Genomic DNA, 20,483 nt, shown 5'->3' with positions numbered 1-20,483 from the left:
GTTGGCTCTTAAATGTGTAGAAGCACCTTTCTGAGATCATGTGTAATCATGCACACCTTTTCATCCTAGCAACAGCATGAACCCTGGAGTGTGGAAGTTACTGACAGCATATGCAGGGCATGGATAGCTGAGCCCCGCTTTGTGCGGCATACATATTACATACACTACCTTCTCTTCCTCCTCCTGAGCCTCATCTGTTGAGTCTTTCCAGTCTCTGTCTTATCCCCAGGATGAGTGAAATGGGGAGAGCATGCACTGAGCATTGGAGGCCATTCAGTAAGATGTTGGGAGTAGCAGCCATGGAGGAGCTCTGGCAGTTTCATGCAGCAAGCAAGGTAACTGAATCGGCTGTCCACACCACACGGACTTCTCCCTTCTCCTGCACTGTCTATAGAGGGAGCTGCTCTATCATAGTGTTTCTCAATCCTCTCCTGAAGGCACACCTAACCAGTTGGGTTTTCATGATATCCATAAATATGCATGAGATAGATTTTCAAACATTGCGGAGCTAGGGTATGCAAATCTATCTCATGCATATTCATTGTGGCAATCCTGAAAACCCAACTGGTTAGGTGTGCCTCCAGGAGAGGGTTGAGAAACACTGCTCTATCATGATGGGTTCATGTGTCTTACTTCATTTCACCATTTATTTTAAAATTTGGAAGAGAAACTGATGGGGCTTTCAATGCTTCTCTAGTTCTTCTTTTGACCATGCGAGTCCTCTTTGTCCACAATGCCTGCTCTATGGAGACTGGTGTGCTACACAACATTTTGCTAAAGTAATTGTGCCTTTGGATAGAACAGTGTTGCACAATCTTTTCAAGCTGACAGTTTTCTGGCAGACATTATGCCCTCAACTTATTTGGGTAAAGACAATTCTTTTATCATTGAGCATTTGACATCCAGGCCAACAGATTGAGGGAGGGAAGGTTTGATCGATATAGACTTCTCTCTTCTTGCATTAACCAGTATGGATCTGAGCTGAGAAGAATTGGAAAATGGCTGGAGAGCTGAGCTAGATATGCAAACCAGACTTGTCTGGGCTATGCTGGAGCTATATGATTTAGATGGACCTTGTCCTTCAGTACTTTATGCACCATCCTGGAAAAGTGTACAGATCTGCATTCTAGTCAAGCAGAAAAGCATCTTGAGTGGATCTAAGTTTGCTGGGAAGAATGGTTCAAACCTTTTCTAGTTTTATGTTTGTCTCTGATGCAAATAAGTTGATTGCTAAAAATCCCCAGAGACTGAACAGTTTGTTGTTTATTGATTGATGAAAGGACTATTTGTATGGATGAAAGATTCTGCTGAGGTGATCTACTAACATGTTGGAGGTTCCTGAAAGGTAGATCGCTTGCAGTTCAGCTTGATGTTTGCCTGCCTACGTCCATATTTTTATTGCTTCTTGGCACAGATTCCAAGATACTGTTCCTCCTCGTTTGTTCACGCAGAACATGGTGACTTGATTGGACGAGAATGTTCTTCCCTTGAACATTTATTTATTTATTTATTCATACATCTTTATATACCGACTTTCAAGTTCATTTCAAGACGGTTTACATACAATTGAGTTGCAGTAGCAACACTCAAATAATACCCACATATAAAACATATCCCAATACATCTTACATTACCATAAGTAATAAACTAAATCATTTTACAATATAATCGTAATACCCCAGCCATTCATAATATTACTAAATTACCCTATTATCCATATTACAAATTACATAAATTTATCCCCCCTCTCCACTCCCTTCTCCATCTGATCTTCATCCTTTCACCCTTCTCCACCCTAGCTATAGCTACTCCATCTGAAGAATAAGATATTCATCTCAATTGATTGAGAAAGGCCTGCTCAAATAACCAGGTCTTTATTTGTTTCCTAAAGTTGTTTATATTCTCTTCTAACCGGATCTCAACAGGCAGAGAATTCCACATCTGTGGTCCCGCCAAAGACAATGATCTCTCTCTTACTGAGCTCAAATGAGCCAATTTGGGTGACGGGATAGTCAATAAGGCCTGTCCAAGGGACCTCAAATTTCGTGTTGGCACATGAATGCGCAATGAGGCATTCAGCCATTCAGAGTTCGTACCGTACACAGCTTTATGAATTAAAGTTAAACATTTATATTGTATACGATATTGGACCGGTAACCAATGTAGGCCCATCAATACAGGAGAAATGTGATCAAACTTCTTAGTATCAGTCAAGAGTCGCGCCGCGGAATTCTGAAGAAGTTGCAGTGGGCGAATAGTTAGTTGTGGTACTCCCAACCATAGGGCATTGCAATAATCCAATTTGGGTAAAATTAATGCCTGGACAACCGTTCGGAAATCATTGGCATGTAATAATGGTTTTAATCTCCTTAATACACGTAATTTATGAAACCCATCTTTTATAATCGTCTTAACTGACGATTTCATGCTGAGCTCTGAATCAAGGATACATCCTAAGTCTCTAAGATCCCATTGGATCTTGTACGTAGGGAGACTATTTAAAATTTCCGTCTCTATCCTCTCAGTTATCTTATTGCAAATAACTAACATTTCAGTTTTTGTTTTATTTAATGCCAAGGACATATGTTTGAGGAGTTGATTTAGTGAATTGTAATACACCTCCCAAAGTTTTAATGTGGCTGCCAGAGACTCTTTAATAGGTAACAATATCTGAATATCATCAGCAAACAGATAGTGGACCACTCCCAGCCCTGATAAGAATCTACATAATGGAGCCATATAGACATTAAACAATGTTGGTGACAAAGATGAACCCTGAGGGACTCCAGTATGAAGATCAACTATCTCTGATTCTACTGTTCCAAGTTTAACTCTAAAGGATCTGTTTGTAAGAAAAGATTTAAACCAATCAAGTGTTTTATCCTGGAGACCAATTTCCCTCAATCTTAAAATGAGTGCTTCGTGACTAACGGTATCAAATGCCGCCGATACATCTAACAAAATTAGTAAGTAGGATGTATTTTGGTCGAAGCCTCTCTGAATGGTATCTACCAATGACAGTAACAGAGTTTCTGTGTTATGGGACTTCCGAAAGCCATATTGAGATGGAAATAAAAGCTGATGTTCCTCCAAGTGTTCCATAAGCTGTCGATTAACTACCTTTTCTAATAGTTTCGCCAAGAAGGGTAAGATAGAAATTGGTCTGTAATTTGCTAAAACTTCCGGATCCAAATTAGCTTTTTTCAAAATAGGTTTTACTATTGCACTTTTTAAGTCGTCTGGGACAACACCTTCTTCTAGAGATAGATTAATCACATCCGCTAACGGTTTTGCTATAATATCCTGTACACTCTTTAGATGGTTGATAGACATTTTGTCCATTGGATGATTGGCGGGTGTCATTTTTTTAATTAAATTTACTATCTCTAGTGATGAAACTAAATCAAAGGTTGGCCAATTAACCGACGGATTGGTTGGAAGAATAATACTTTGAGGATCCCTCGAGCTTAGTTCTTGTAATACTCCTTGAATTTTTTCTTTGAAAAAAATAGCAAATTCATTGCTTTTATTTTTGACATTGGTGTCCCAGGTAGGCAACTTGGCTCTGAGATTGGTAAGTTCTGAAACATATTGAAATAAGATCCTCGGATTAAACTGGAATTTATGAATTCTCTCAGAATAGTAGTTACGTTTAGCCACATCAATTGCTTCTCTATAGATCTGTAGGGCAGCTCTATAATTTGATTGGGATACATCATTTCGCATTTTTCTCCAAATTCTTTCTACTTTCCTAACTCCTTTTTTAAGATCTTTTAGATGAGTAGAGAACCATGGAGCTCTATATTTGCCTTGAATCGGAATCCACTTCTTACTAATAGGACATAATTTATTTGCTAGCTCAGACATCACTGAATTCCATGAATTAACTGCGTCAATGATATTAGATCTGGTCAATGATTTCATGGCTTCTGGAAAATTGGCAACTAAATCCTCAGTTGTACACGACTTTTTAACCTCAATTTCAATTTTATCATTTAATATAGTTTTAATCTGAGGCCTTTTAAAAGACAATGTTGTATTAATTAAATAATGATCCGACCATGGTACAGGCAAGATATTAGGTATTGAATTAGCCTTAATGGCGTCATTAATAAATACCAAATCCAGAGTATGTCCGGCCCTATGGGTAGGAGCATTAATAATTTGTACAAAGCCTAATGCTTCTAACGTATTTAAAAATGAATCACAACTGGCTGTACGTGGGCTTAGGTCAACCTGGAAATTAAAATCGCCCATAATAATGGTTGGCACTTTCATATCAATCATAGATGAAAACAACTCTATAAGTGGGGAGCAATTATGCTCTAATAAACCCGGGGGAGTATATACCAAGCAGATTTGTAGTAAACTTGATTTAAATAGAGCGACTTCATACCGTTGAGCCATATTAATTTTTTGTTGGATTACATGGTAGGATTTGTTAACTAGCAGTAATAAACCCCCCCCTCTTTTATCTATTCTGGGACATGAAAAGATATCATAATCCTCATGAGGTAGCTGATTGATAAGTACTGTGTCTGACGAACGCAGCCACGTCTCAGTAATCCCGTAAATGTCAGGCTTCCGGTCCTTAAGATGATCAAGAACCACTGGAATCTTTTTACTAATAGATTGTATATTGACCAACGATAGCGATAACATTGCTAGTGTTATAAACTGATGATTAGGAGTAGATGCAACTTTAGTCAAATAGCGCTGCCTAGATCTTGACCGTTTCCAGTCTTGAAGACCAACATCCCTATTATAGCTAATTTTGACTGGGATCGGATATCCAGCCATACTGCCTATAGTACTTGCAGGTATACTGCCCTTAATACTCACAGTAGTTAAATTTATATAAATATACACTATATTAAACTAGACTTAGTACCAAGATCCCACTAATTCTATATTCACTATTAGTATGGCAGTTAACTTAGACTATTGGATATAAAAGGAACCAAAAGCAGCCAGAGTTACTCACTCTATCGTAGGTTTCTTTGTTCGGATGTCAGGAACAACCCAGGTATCTTTCCCTAGAATAGTTGCACCACCCGACCGTTATATAATAACCAATTGACATGTACTACATAAACAGAGCACGACTTAGCTCAGGTTTCGCGAAGGGGCTCGCAAAGGGGCAAGCCCCTTTTTCGCGCCCCTTCGTCGCGCGACGCCCCGGTGTGCGACGCCTCTGGTGCCACAGCGATTTAAAAGCGTCTCCCCTTGATGACGTGTGCAGTGGGGGCGTGTCCAGCCGAAGCCGGAACGCTGTGTTACAGGCAGGGTACGAGGATCACCCGATGATAATTAAAAGTCTAAAAATCGCTGAGATATCCTGTAGGCTGTAGCAGTCGTAGAAAGTACAGACAAGCTCCAAAACTTGTCTCTCTGGCGCCACAGCGATTTAAAAGAGTCTCCCCTTGATGACGTGTGCAGTGGGGGCGTGTCCAGCCGAAGCCGGAACGCTGTGTTACAGGCAGGGTACGAGGATCACCCGATGATAATTAAAAGTCTAAAAATCGCTGAGATATCCTGTAGGCTGTAGCAGTCGTAGAAAGTACAGACAAGCTCCAAAACTTGTCTCTCTGGCGCCACAGCGATTTAAAAGCGTCTCCCCTTGATGACGTGTGCAGTGGGGGCGTGTCCAGCCGAAGCCGGAACGCTGTGTTACAGGCAGGGTACGAGGATCACCCGATGATAATTAAAAGTCTAAAAATCGCTGAGATATCCTGTAGGCTGTAGCAGTCGTAGAAAGTACAGACAAGCTCCAAAACTTGTCTATCTGGCGCCACAGCGATTTAAAAGCGTCTCCCCTTGATGACGTGTGCAGTGGGGGCATGTCCAGCCGAAGCCGGAACGCTGTGTTACAGGCAGGGTACGAGGATCACCCGATGATAATTAAAAGTCTAAAAATCGCTGAGATATCCTGTAGGCTGTAGCAGTCGTAGAAAGTACAGACAAGCTCCAAAACTTGTCTCTCTGGCGCCACAGCGATTTAAAAGCGTCTCCCCTTGATGAAGTGTGCAGTGGGGGCGTGTCCAGCCGAAGCCGGAACGCTGTGTTACAGGCAGGGTACGAGGATCACCCGATGATAATTAAAAGTCTAAAAATCGCTGAGATATCCTGTAGGCTGTAGCAGTCGTAGAAAGTACAGACAAGCTCCAAAACTTGTCTCTCTGGCGCCACAGCGATTTAAAAGCGTCTCCCCTTGATGACGTGTGCAGTGGGGGCGTGTCCAGCCGAAGCCGGAACGCTGTGTTACAGGCAGGGTACGAGGATCACCCGATGATAATTAAAAGTCTAAAAATCGCTGAGATATCCTGTAGGCTGTAGCAGTCGTAGAAAGTACAGACAAGCTCCAAAACTTGTCTCTCTGGCGCCACAGCGATTTAAAAGCGTCTCCCCTTGATGACGTGTGCAAGTTGTTAAAGTGTACCTAATGACGTGTGGCAAGTTGTTAAAGTGTACCTAATGGCTCTCAACTCAAGGAAACTGATCTGAAATTGTTTCTCCTGCAATGAACATGTCCCTCGAGTTTAAAAAGGGTCTGTATGAGCCTCCCAACTCTTTGTGAAGGCATTCATTACTAAGGTTACTCGGTGAGGAGCTAGTCACAGTGGTGCTCCTTCCTGTAGAATGAAGGGGGTCCAGCCATCAGTTCAATTCCTGTTTCATTTCTGATGAAACCTCCACTATGGTTGTTAGGGCTGAGTTAACTAGTCCCATTGAAAACTAAGGCCCCACTGAAGGAGACATGTGTGCAGGTGGGTCAGCGAGACTACACGATTGCTGCCGCCATGTGACTGCAAACATTTCTTTGGCAGTTAATTGATTTGTGTTCAGCAGTCTGTAAGCCAATGTCTGGAGAGTTTACGCTCGATCTTAAGAATCTAGTCATGCTCCAAAGAATTAGATTTTCTGGATGAGGCAATTGGAGGCAATTTCTTGAAATTCATGAGGAAGCTGAGCGACTGTAGTAGACATATTGATTTCTCCAGGGAAGTTAGAATGCCCTCTTAGGAATTCCCTGTCACAAGCCAGTCATCCAGGTATGGGAGGACCTGGATGCCCTGGTGGCATAGATGTGCTGCTACTACAGCTAGGCATTGGGGAAGACCCTCGGTGTGGCTGAGAGGCTGAAGTGGAGCACTTTGTACTGATAGTGAGAAGAATCTACCATAAAGTGCAGGTATTGCCAATGGGACAGGTGGATGTGAGCATAAATCCTATTTGGGGCAACATTTATCTTTAAAGTTGGAAGAATTTTTCAGAAAAACAGAGAGGCAGCGGAACACATCCATGCTAGTGCTTGGGAAAAAAAAAAAAGACTTAATGGGCTCATGAGGCAATATCCGAGCAGGAATTCCTGCACATGCTTAGTAGAATAAAAATCTCTACTAGCTATGGGAGAGAGGTCCATTTGATGCTGCTGAATGTTGTCACCCCACATGCTATGGCTAACTCAGTCTTGCTTATTGAAGCAGGACCACCACCTCTCTTCTCCAATCTTGTAGCACCACTCCAATTTCCGGGGATCTATTGAACAGGTCCTTTCAGTGGACCTGCCAGCACATCTGAACTCTCTCAGCATCCTGGGATACACCTCATCCAGCCCCATGGTCTTGTCCACTGCTTTCCTAGCTCTTCCCATACATTCTTTTCTGTAAACAGAGTTTCATCTACTCTACTACCCCCCCCCCCCCCCCATCTACAATCTTATCAACCAGCGATGGTCCTTCTCTAGCATCATCTTTAGTGAACATAAGACTGAAGTATTTGTTTAATATTTCTGCCATTTTTTTAAATCTCTCTCCAAACATTGCTCGTCACCTTTCAATTTCACTACACCACTTCGGGCCTTCCTCCTTTCTCTAATATATTTGAAAAATATTTTGTTACCTTGCTTTACCTCTTTGGCAATCCTCTTTTTCGCCTGACCTTTTACTTTCCTGATTTTCTTTGTCTCCTTCAGTGTCACCAAATATTCTTCCCTGTGTTCCTTTATACTTCTTGAACACTCTTCTTTTTGCCTTTATTATTTCAACCACCTGTTTTGAGAACCAGATTGGTTTCTTATTCCTCTTACTTTTGTTTACTTTTCTAACATATAGATTTGTTGCCTTTGTAATTGCTTCTTTTAGTCTGGCTCACTGTTGTTCCACTTCCCCCATTTTCTCCCAATCCTCGAACTCTTCCTCCAGGTATGTCCCCATTTCGATAAAGTCTGTATTTTTTTAAAATTCAAAACTCAGGTCTTTGTGTGACCTCCCTGTATCCTATTTGCCATATCAAACCATACTGTTTGGTGGGCACCCACCCAGACAGAGACATTATCCTCATTAGTAAGCACTAGGTTGAATATAACTCCCTCCCTCATGGGTTCCATTATCATTTGTTTGAGCAGAGCTCCTTGTAGGGCATCCACTATCTCTCTACTTCTTGTAGATTCCACAGAAGGGATTCTCTAGTCTACATCCGGCAGATTAAAATCTCCAATGAGCAACACTTCTCCCTTCTTTGCACCTTTCAGATGTCTTTGACCAGATGTCTGTCCAGTTCTTCTGTTTGAGGCTAAGGCCTGTGACCCCCATCAGTAATTTTACTGCACCAACAGCAATACTATGAAATGCACAATAATTCTAGAACATATAGAAATATGTATGATTGTCGGGTCTTTCCTTGTTTTACCCCCCCTCTTTAACAACCCCTTCCTTACCCATCTTCTCTCCTCCAACCCCTCTTATTCACATATCTAGAACAAGGGAGCATCATAGCCTATGCAGAAACCCTTAAGCATACTCCAATCATGCCATAATACAATATCACAAATAGCAGTGAATTTTTTCATTCTATTGTGCTTTGCAGCTGTCAACTTATACCTTCCACAGCCAATGTTGAAAAGAATCCATTTAAGGCAAAAAGTATTTCTTCCTATGAAAAGCAAATTTTACAACGTGTTGCAAGAAAACACTACTAAACCAAATTCAGCACACCTTAGAGGAGAATGCAGGATATGGGAGATCCAGCAAGCAAATTTGAGGCTCATATTTTAAATACACAGCAGTAAGAGAACTAATGAACTCCCCCACTTTCTCCCAATAGATCTTAACAGGTCAGTCCTACAACATATGATAAAAGGTGCCCTCCTGAAAACATCCCCACCAGCATAAGCTAGATCTAGAGGGGTATATTTTATGTAACTTAGAAGCTGTAATAACTGAGGAGCCTTCCCTGTTTCAAGGGGCTGCGAACAGATCCATATCTGGGCTTCTCCAAAGGCGGAACGTCCGGTTTGCTACCCCCGGTCCAGAGACCATTCATGGGATCTGAAGGAGTGACTCAGACTGTCCACTATCCCATTCTCTCTACTGGCCAGATACATTGCCCTGGACCATATCTGGACTGCCTCTTGGGACAGGAGTTAAGAGCCCATACCTCCCTGCTTATTGATGTAGCACATTGCCACTTGGTTGTTTGTCTGGATCAGCATAATTTTGTTGGAGAGCTGATATGTGAAAGCCCAAAGTGTATACCCGATAGCCCAGAGCTCCAAAGTTGATTTGACAGAGACATTTCTGGGCAGGCCAGAGACCCTGGGTGCTGAGCCCATCTACATGGATTCTCCAGTGTAGGCTGGACACATCTGTGGTTAGGACAATTTGAACCTGAAGAATTTGGAAGGATATCCCCCTCCATTCCAGGTTGGAAATTTTCCGCCACCAGGACAAAGTGTCCCAGAGGGATGGAATGACTGATTCAGTCCTGCAGATCCTGAGTGGCCTGAAGCCACTGGAATCTCAAGGTCCACTGGGCTCTTCGCACGTGCATGCGTACCAAGAGAGTAACATGTACTGTTGAGGCCACATGGCCCATCGTTCTCAATGTGTGCCATGCTAATACCTGCTGGCTCATTTAAATTGCTGCCACGATGATCATTAGGGTGATGGCCCATTGCTGCAGCAGGAAGGCCTTGGCCTGAGCCGTGTCTAGCAGGGCTCCAATAAAGTCCAATCGAAGTGACGGACTGAGATGGGTCCTTGGGGTACTTGATGAACCTTAGTGACTCCAACAGTCGGATGGATGAGTGCATGCAACCTTCAGCCTCTACTCGAGAGCTGGTCTTGACCAGCCAATCGTCCAGAAAGGGGAAAACGTGGTCTCCCAGTCTGCAATTATGCACCGCCACCATCACAGAACATAAGAACATGCCATACTGGGTCAGACCAAGGGTCCATCAAGCCCAGCATCCTGTTTCCAACAGTGGCCAATCCAGGCCATAAGAACCTGGCAAGTACCCAAAAACTAAGTCTATTCCATGTTATCATTGTTAATAATAGCAGTGGTTATTATATAAGTCAACTTAATTAATAGCAGGTAATGGACTTCTTGTCCAAGAACTTATCCAATCCTTTTTTTAAACACAGCTATACTAACTGCACTAACCACATCCTCTGGCAACAAATTCCAGAGTTTAATTGTGCGTTGAGTGAAAAAGAACTTTCTCCGATTAGTTTTAAATGTGCCACATGCTAACTTCATGGAGTGCCCCCTAGTCTATTATCCGAAAGAGTAAAAAACAGATTCACATCTACCCGTTCTAGACCTCTCATGATTTTAAACACCTCTATCATATCCCCCCTCAGCCGTCTCTTCTCCAAGCTGAAAAGTCCTAACCTCTTTAGTCTTTCCTCATAGGGGAGCTGTTCCATTCCCTTTATCATTTTGGTAGCCCTTCTCTGTACCTTCTCCATTGCAATTATATCTTTTTTGAGATGCGGCGACACAATATTCAAGGTGCGGTCTCACCATGGAGCGATACAGAGGCATTATGACATTTTCCGTTTTATTCACCATTCCCTTTCTAATAATTCCCAACATTCTGTTTGCATTTTTGACTGCCGCAGCACACTGAACCGACGATTTCAATATGTTATCCACTATGACACCTAGATCTCTTTCTTGGGTAGTAGCACCTAATATGGAACCTAACATTGTGTAACTATAGCATGGGTTAAATTAAAGGCACAAACACACATTAAATTTCATCTGCCATTTAGATGCCCAATTTTCCAGCCTCACAAGGTCTTCCTGCAATTTATCACAATCTGCTTGTGATTTAACTACTCTGAACAATTTTGTATCATCTGCAAATTTGATTACCTCACTCGTCGTATTTCTTTCCAGATCATTTATAAATATATTGAAAAGTAAGGGTCCCAGTACAGATCCCTGAGGCACTCCACTGCCCACTCCCTTCCACTGAGAAAGTTTTCCATTTAATCCTTTCTGTTTCCTGTCTTTTAGCCAGTTTGTAATCCACGAAAGGACATCGCCACCTATCCCATGACTTTTTACTTTTCCTAGAAGCCTCTCATGAGGAACTTTGTCAAATGCCTTCTGAAAATCCAAGTACACTACATCTACCAGTTCACCTTTATCCACATGTTTATTAACGCCTTCAAAAAAGTGAAGGAGATTTGTGAGGCAAGACTTGCCTTGGGTAAAGCCATGCTGACTTTGTTCCGTTAAACCATGTCTTTCTATATGTTCTGTGATTTTGATGTTTAGAACACTTTCCACTATTTTTCCTGGCACTGAAGTCAGGCTAACTGGTCTGTAATTTCCCGGATCTCCCCTGGAGCCCTTTTTAAATATGGGGGTTACATCAGCTATCCTCCAGTCTTCAGGTACAATGGATGATTTTAATGATAGGTTACAAATTTTTACTAATAGGTCTGAAATTTCATTTTTTAGTTGCTTCAGAACTCTGGGGTGTATACCATCCGGGTCCAGGTGTTTTACTACTCTTCAGTTTATCAATTAGGTCTACCACATCTTCTAGGTTCACCGTGATTTGGTTCAGTCCATCTGAATCATTACCCATGAAAACATTCTCCAGTACAGCCAAGCATGCTAGCCCCAAAACGGCAGAATACCGTACTGGAAGTGCTGTTTTCTCACCATGAATCAGAGATACTTCCAGTGACTAGGGAAGACCTCAGTGTGAGTGTATGTATCCTTTAGGTCGAGACAACATAGCCAATTCCCTTTTTGCAAGAAAGGGATCAATGTGTCCAAGGAACCCATCTTGAACTTTTCCTCTCAGATATTTCTTCAAGGCCCTTATGTCTAGAATGGGATGGAGTCCCCATGTTTTCTTAGGAATCAGGAAATACCAGAAGTAAAATCCCGGCTTTCTCTGTCCTGGTGGAATGGGCTCGACCACTCTGGCTGTTAAGAGGGAAGAGAGCTCCGACAGAAGCATTTCCTGATGTGCTACCTGTCCCCAAAATGGACTCTGAGCAATTTGGTGGAGCACTCAATGGGGTTTAATTTGTACCCACTGCGAATGATGGCGAAGATCTTTGGTCCGAGGTTATACTGGGCCTCTCTGTTCCATGTAGAACTACAGTCCACCTCCGACCGGCAGGTCCGTCACCACCAGTACGATGGTCTTGGCTACGCGCTCATCAACCCAGTCAAAACCTGGTCCTCGGAGTTGACAGATGTCGATTGGCGCTTTAGGGATCTCTGTTGCTTTAGGCAGCTACAAGGGGCCTGTGATGCTGACGAGATTGAGATGGTGAAGGATAGTGCCTCCTCAGGCGGAAGAAAGACTTCCTCCTGGATGAGGAGGATGGGTCCTGAGTGCTAGCGGAGAGCTGTTGGAATGTTGCAGGGTGATCACAAATTTGGGTCACTGCATCCTTCACCTTATCTCCACAGAGATTCTCTCCTGTGCACGGCACATCAGTGAGTTGTTCCTACACCTCCTAATGGAGATCAAATGCCTGCAGCGAGTCTCCGGGAGCCAATCCCTGCAGCAGAGATTCTCAATGCTGCCTCGAAAACTTAGTAGGTCGAGCAGACCCAGTGTTTTCTGCAATCCAGACTCTTATGCACTAGTGACTGGAAGATGTCTTGCTGCTGCTGAGAGAGCTGCTCAGCCACCTCCTGCACCTGTTTCAGGATGTCCTGCATATATTGGCCCAAGAAAAGCTGGTAGGCTACTATGCGGGCAATGACCAGAGCTCCCTGAAACACTTTCCTCCCAAGGGTGTCCATAGCCCTTTGTTCCTTCAGGGCACAGAGGAATGGGTCTTCTTGAGAGTGGATCTGACCATGACCAATTGTTGTGGCAGCTGCTGCTTGTCAAATCCAGGAGTCTTTTGGATGAGATATATTGCATCCACCTTCCTATTCACAGAGCCACTGAGAGGGGTTTTTCCCAAATCCTCATCAGCAACTCCATAAGGATCTCATGCACTGGGACTGCCATGATCTCCTTAGGAGGCTCTACATACTGGACAATATCCAGCATCTTGCATCGGGTATCCTCCTCAGTCTGTAACAAATGGGATGGCTTCTACCATCAACCTGACAAAACCTGCGAAGGAGAGGTCTTTTGGTGGAGACTTCCTTCTGTCATCAGGAGGAGACAGATTGGAAGGAAGATGGTCATTTGGTGCGTTGTCATGCTACACATCTGAGGAGCTTCCCCCAAGAGGGCATAGGGATCACCATCATCACTGTTGACAAGGGATGGATCCCGAGATGCTCAGTCCTTGGCCAGTGGTATAGGAATAGACTCGGCTGGTCGGGTGGGCCTGGATCCCGAGGCCAGCCCCATCGCCAGGGGAGTTTCCTTCTCCAAGGAAATGGGGACAAACACTGATCAGTAGCAGCTTTGAATCTACCCCAGGTACAGACACTGGTGATGGTATCTGTAGCACTCCAATAAGCGCATGCAGGAAGCTGAGCAGTGGCTCGAAGAGTGAATAAGCTGGACTAAGTGCTGTTGGTGCATTGACGCAGAGGCCCTGCAGCTCCTTCTCCACCACATGCTTCACTCACTTCTCCAGCTCCTCCTCAAAGATCACAGATACCAAGACTGACTGGGAATCAAGGAGGTCTGATCAGATCCTCTTCAGAATAGAAGAGGAGGATCAGTGACTGACATCAGGATTGGTGGAGGCTGTGGCGAACCCCTGGGAATCATGGACTGTTGCTCCCTCACCACAGGGTCGCTATGGGGGCATCATAGCCAAGGCTCTGCATCCCCGTGCCCGGCACCGTGATTTGAATGAAACAGATGCCAATGCTTCTTCGGCTTCCCTTGATACTCGCATCGATCCATCCCTGGTGCCGAGGCCAAAGATGACTAATCTGATGTCTTCAGCCTGGAAGAGAATTGGGTGTAGCCTATTTCCAGAGTCCTTGGAAGCCATCACCGTTGACTGAACAGATGGCCCTGCTGATGTCAATGGCTTAATGGCCATTGTTGTGGCTCCAATGTCCCTCGAAGTAAATGCCACTGATACAGATTTTAATGGATTAGTCTTCCGGAGCCCGAAGATCTGGTCCATCTTTTTCAACTGGGCTTGGCGTCTTTTTGGGGTCATCAGTGCACGCTTGCTGCAAACCTGGACATCATGCGATACCTCCAGGCAGAGGGCACATCTATCAAAAAGGGACGTGAAGTTGAAATAGATATTGATGGTAATGGCTGTTGATGGTTAGTGGGCACAGAGTGCATCACCACCCCTGGGGGGGGGGGGGGGAGAAGACTACGAAAGGAAAAACTTACCAAAAATGTCAAAAATCCTGGCTAAGATGATAGAAGGGAGAACGGGGGGGGGGGGGGGGGGTGTGGCGGCCTCGTGTGGACTGCATGACCCCGATGATGCCAAAAATTGCGAACACTGAAAAACTCCTAAAATAGGAGAAAAAGGTAGAGAGACTAAATCACCGTGAAACACTGGGCTCTGCGGAAAAGAGACTGCAGGGACCCCGCATGGTATAACTCATGCTGCAGCCTGCCCAGAGAGGCTCAAAGTTCTAGAAACGTTGACAGAAGTTTTCCATGCCAAGCTCCATCGGATGCGGTCACTCCACTTGTGAGGACTGCTATCCTTCTTGTCCTCAGAGAATTTCCATATCACTGTTTGGAATCTCACCCAAGGCTAATATTGCTTTGCTGATTTTCTTTATTGTCTCAGCGCGATCCAAAAACTCTTCAGATTCTGGGATCCCATGGAATCTCGTTAGAATGCTGAGCAGTTTTCTAAATCTTTCAGCTTATCTAAAATCTGCAAATTACATTTATTTAAATCCTTAAGTGAATTCTACAGCTGAGAGATGGAATCAGAATTTTCTTAAGAGTCTCATTTCAGCCTCATCAACTCTTGCCAACCTCAGTAATGTCACTCCTCAAGTCGACCACCATATTTAAAACTTTCTTCTTCACAGAGGCAGTATCATCAGACCACAAGTCGCCTTCGGTTCCATACAGACCACCTAAATCTATTTGAAGATCAGCACATTCACCTGACTGTACCTCTGCAAGTTGCAGTTGTCATTTTCTTTAAGTCTTTCAACAGGGCACTACTACTAAAGTAGAAAAAGTCCTTAAAGTTGACTGTTTTTCGCCAGGAGGATTTTGAAACATTACCAAAATCTAAAGCGAGCTGCTAGGAAGACCAAAAAGCCAGAACAGCTAAAATAGCAGACATTTCAAGATATGGTGAGGAGCTTGTGGCTCAAGTGGCCATCTCAGTCACTGATGTCACTTCTTCCCCCTCTACTCCTTTTTAAAAGCTTAGTGCCAGCAGCCTGGCTCCATTCTAATTAAGGTGGAGCTCATCCCATCGGAATAGGCTCCCCCTTTCCTAGAATACTTTCCAGTTCCTAACAAACCTAAAACCCTCTTCTTTGCACATCATCTTACCTATTCATTGAAACTCTAGAGTTCAGCCTGCATATGGGGTCCTGTGCATAGAATGGGGAGCATGTCTGAGAACACAACCCTTGAGTTTCTGGATTTCAATTTCCTTAGAGCCTACATTTATCCTCCAGAACCTCCCTCTTGCAGCTTCACATGTACCATGATAGCCAGCACTTCCCCAGCACTCTCTAAAATCTTATCTAAGTGGCACATAAGATCCACTACCTTCACACCAAACAGGCAAGGTAACAAGCGATCCTCACACCCATCACCCATCCAGCTATCTATTTTCCTAATGATTGACTCACACTACAATGACCATCCTAACCCTTTTCTCCTGGACACGGACCCCTCAGTGAAAGAGAATAAAGCATCACTTAGAGAGTAGGTCCTAACCACAGGATCACTTCCTGTTACACCAAGATGATCCTGCCAGGTGACCTTACTCCTCCAAAGCAAAGCAACATAAGGATGGTAGCTTGGAGTTGTGACCACTCTACTATATCTCTGAAGGTTTCCTCTATGTACCTCTCTGTCTGCCTCATCTCTTCCAGAGATCAGACTCGTTCTCTGAGAGGCAGGAATTTTTTGCACTGGGTGCACACATTTAGCCTCCCACCAACAGGTAAATAATCATACATGTGTGACACTGTGCAAAACATTGAATAGCACCCATCTTGCTGCCAGGCTTATATCTGCATCTTAATTTGCTCACTTGATAAAGTCTTAAAGGCTGATTAAGGAATAGATGTGTCTCAATTTAAGGATGTCAAAATCTATGGTTTTTAAATTTAATAACTAGGTGATTAATGGTAGTGAATGGCCAGCAACAGGACTAAAATTAGTAAGTCACTAAAGTCAGGGTTAAATGAATGTTATTTTAAATGACAGCCAGTGCCATTTTGATGTACACCCATATATTTGGCTGTTCAACAAAATGGTGCCAGCTGCATTGGAGGAAGGTGCTAAAGTGGCATTACTATGGCATCATTCCTAGATGGATGGTACCATCTTTAAAGCGCCAGGACCCAGGCCAGTACGACTGGGCATCGCTTCTGCCCATTTCACATTGGATCTAGGAAGGAGGTAAGAGGGAGCTAGAGTGGAAACTCCCTGGCTAAATGCTAGACCCTGCTGAAAGGGATAAGCCCTGAGGTCTGGTTTGGGGATACCAGAGACCTGTTTTTTCTCTTTTTTTTCCTTCTTTTTAAAATCTTTTTTGGTTTGGAAAACTGAACCAAAAAACCCATTAAGTAAGCCAAATAAAAATGGAACCCCCCCCCAAAAAAAAACCCAAAACAAACCCCAAAAACTAAAAACTTTGGAGCTGCATATCTCTAAAAGACAATAAAACCACTGTAACAAAAAAAACAAACCCAATCTGAACTAGTGTTAAATTAATTCTCAATATATAAATAAACATGCAATAGCAACTAATGGCAGAAAAATTAATACATTCAGGTTTCTCTTATTGTTCCCAGAGCGTGCTCTGGTTTCTGCAATTGATAAAAGATAACCAACCAGTTATCTAGACAACCAGAAATGTAAGAGCCAATGTACTGTGGGGAGCAAACATCTATGGACATCTTGAAACAGATAGGAGACATGCTTTTCAGATATTTTGCTGCCTGCGTTTTTGGCAAAAATCAGAAACTTTTTTATTTAAACAATAGTTTTCTCCTTTTCAGTTCTCCATCACTTTAGGTTTGAACCTGCATTTAATGCCACAATGCTGCAGTCAGCCCCATCTCATTCATTTTATTGCAAGGTAAAGCCAAGGAGATGGCTCAAATATCTTTAATAGATATCAAATTACTGCTTTAATGTTCTCTTTCAACTTATACTTTCACACAAAATTTCTACAGCTGCATTCTAGTTCTGTACCTTTCATGGATATTCGGATATTCACATATTATGTCTGCAAGACTCTTCAGGGACTCTAAAATAAAGAATGATTTGCATATTTATTACAATTTAGTATTTGCACAATGGAATCACATTAATTACAAACACAGATAAAAGGTCCTATTCATCATGAACTTCTCTCTAGGCCCTGAACGGGGGGGGGAGGGGGGAAGTGTTCATGAATTAGTTCCTAATTTTATTTATTTATTTATTTAGGGTTTTTATATACCGACTTTCTTGATATATATATATCAAATCAAGTCGGTTTCCAAATAACACAACTATCGCCGGGGGGCGTTACATTAAACAATAAACATAATATTGAACAGAGTAACCTTAAACAATAAGTAAGGTCGTTATAACATCAAAACTAAATGCACAAATCAAGTGCTCCATTTCATAAAGCAATGAAAGCAAATTTGTATTATACTGATGGTAGATCTGTTGAAGTGCTCTTCTAAAATTAAACAGCAATTGGCAGTCTCTAAGTGATTAGTGTGGCATGGGATAATGAATAGTAATTCTAAACATAGTTGAAAACTACTCTTTAAATAAAACTCATGCAATAGAAAAAGGATGTATGTGATTTCAGGCAGCTGCACGGCTGCCATCTCACACAGGACAACCCAGAGAGACCAATTCAGTCCTGATTTTGCCTTCTGGCATGCATGGAAATGCCATGGGGCAAAACCAGGATATGCGTGAATTTCAAAACCTTTTCCATTGGAAGGAAATCAGTAAAACTAGGGGTCACGAAATGAAACCCCAAGGACAATGACTTGGATCCAACAACAGAAAATATTTCTTCAAAGAGAGGGTGGTGGATGCCTGGAATGCCTTTCCAGAGGAGGAGGTGAAGACGAAAACCATCAAGGAATTCAAAGTAAACCACTGCGGATCCTTAAAGGCTAGAGGATGGAAATGAAGAAAAGGGTGCATGAGGGTAGATTGGTGTGGCAGGTTACTACCCTTAACCAATAAACCTTGATACTTTTGATGCAACTGCAACGCAGGGGGGAAAGGGGAGTTGGATTCAAACGACAACCAACACAGACCATGACTTTTACGGTCTGGGGTACCAATATGCAGACATAAGTGAAAGCACAGGAATGCTTCTAAGACCCAAGTCCGTAAGCAAAACATACATGTCAGCACTGTCTGAATTTTCAAGGAGGCTCAACACCAAGTAAAAATGTTGCTAGCAGTAAGTTTTTTTTTTTTTTATGGCTTATCATAAGGCTTGGGAATAATTTACTCCTGGGGGAATTCTGCGCTACTGCGGAATGCAGAATTTGCGCAGGATTCCTCCTTGACCTCAATTTCTTCCCTCGTCACAGTTCCCGCAGATTTCCTCCCTCGATGCCCTTCCTCGCACCGTTGCCTCGCGATTTCCTCCTGCCCCGGAAAAGGAAAAAAAAAAAACGGAAGCATGCCGCGCACAGACAGCGGCCAATCCTGGACAGCGAAGTCAGGTGGCGCACGGAGAGTGGGGGCATTGCATCGCAGCACGGCAGCAGCGGCTCGAGGTTAGCAAGCTGTACCATGCTTAAAACTAAAAACACAATCGAAAATAGAGAGAAAGGGGGAGGGGAAAAAAGGAGAAGAGGGAGAGAAGGGAGGAGAAGAGGGGGAGGGAGAAAGAGAAAGAAGGGGAAAAGAGGAGAAGAAGAGGGATAGAGAAAAGGGAGGGGAACAGAGGGGAGGGGAAGGGGGAAAGAGGAAAGAGAGGGGCTAAAGAAGAGACCCAGGCTCTCGCCCTGAAAATGTTTGAGCCCTTGTGTTTGTTGTGAGCCAATGGGTAGGTGTCTACCTGGGAGGAGAAGAGGGAGAGAGACAAGGGAGGGGAACAGAGGGAGGGGGAAGGGGGAAAAAGAGAAAAGGGGGAAAGAAGAGGGGGAAAAAGGAAGAAGGGAGGGGAACAGAAGGGAGGGGAACAGGAGAGGGGGAAGGGGGAAGAGAGAAAGAAGGGTGGAGGAGGAAAGAGGGGCTAAAGAAGAGACCCAGGCTCTGGCCCTGAGACTGTTTGAGCCCTTGTGTTTGTTGTGAGCCAATGGGTAGGTGTCTACCTGGGAGTCTGTATGTGTGTGTGAGAGACAGTTGTATGTGGGGAGAACATGTGTGTGACAGATGGCATGTGAGAGAAAGCATATGTCTGACATCATGTAAGAGAGACAGTGAGTATTATGGGGATTCATCCCAAGTCTCCCATACGGCAGTGGCATGATGCAACCATTAGAGAAGACACTTCCACGCCACAGAGGTGGGGGTGCAGTTGCATCAGAGCCCATGCAGTGAAGTGAGAAAAATGTGAAGGCTCTGTTTTCTGTACTAGTTAAGGCTACATAAGCTCGTCTTGAGTAGCCGATAATAACGGGTGGCATGCGAGCGGGATGATGGGTAAAGAAGGAAAGTTAGTTGGGTAAGGGGAGGGGTGAGGGGGAAGGTGGGGGGGCCAATAAAAATCAGGCATTTCAAATTGAGGAGTAGGGATTGGCTGGGGATTAGGTTTTATGGGAGGGCAGCCGTTTTCGCACCTCAGTTGGTGCAGGTAGCAGACAGTTGGTGCTGAGGTAGCAGGCAAGCAACTTTTGTCGTTGTACATCGATTTATAAAAATTAAATTAAAAAGCTTAGATATCTATTTCATTTATTAATATTTCTGAGGTAGTTTTATACCTGCTTCAAGTAATTCAGGTGTCGGGTTATCTCCTTTCCTGGCATGCTTAGGCGAGCTCGTGACCGAGGCCGCCGCCCACCCCCTCCCCGGTCTGCGTTGAGTTCGCCTGCCCCTCCTACTCATCAGTGCGTGTTGCCTTTGCCTGCAGTCAAGGCCCTCCCTCACCAGCCAGCGT

The 20,483-nt window shown here is 43.6% G+C and overlaps 1 protein-coding gene across 5 annotated transcripts in view; it reads right to left on the bottom strand.

Moving 5' to 3' along the window:
- Positions 1-20,483, bottom strand: part of POLE2 (DNA polymerase epsilon 2, accessory subunit) — a 194,828-nt gene that overhangs the window by 51,694 nt on the left and 122,651 nt on the right. For all 5 annotated transcript variants that reach the window (XM_029598380.1, XM_029598379.1, XM_029598377.1 and 2 more), the window contains one exon: positions 17,612-17,666. In XM_029598380.1, the coding sequence (XP_029454240.1) occupies positions 17,612-17,666 (55 nt within the window). The remainder of the gene's footprint in view (positions 1-17,611; positions 17,667-20,483) is intronic.

Source organism: Rhinatrema bivittatum, chromosome 4 (assembly GCF_901001135.1).
Source record: "Rhinatrema bivittatum chromosome 4, aRhiBiv1.1, whole genome shotgun sequence".
Classification (NCBI taxonomy): Eukaryota; Metazoa; Chordata; class Amphibia; order Gymnophiona; family Rhinatrematidae; genus Rhinatrema; species Rhinatrema bivittatum.
Note: the sequence above shows the minus strand (reverse complement) of the source record. Positions and strands in the feature narration are given on the sequence as shown.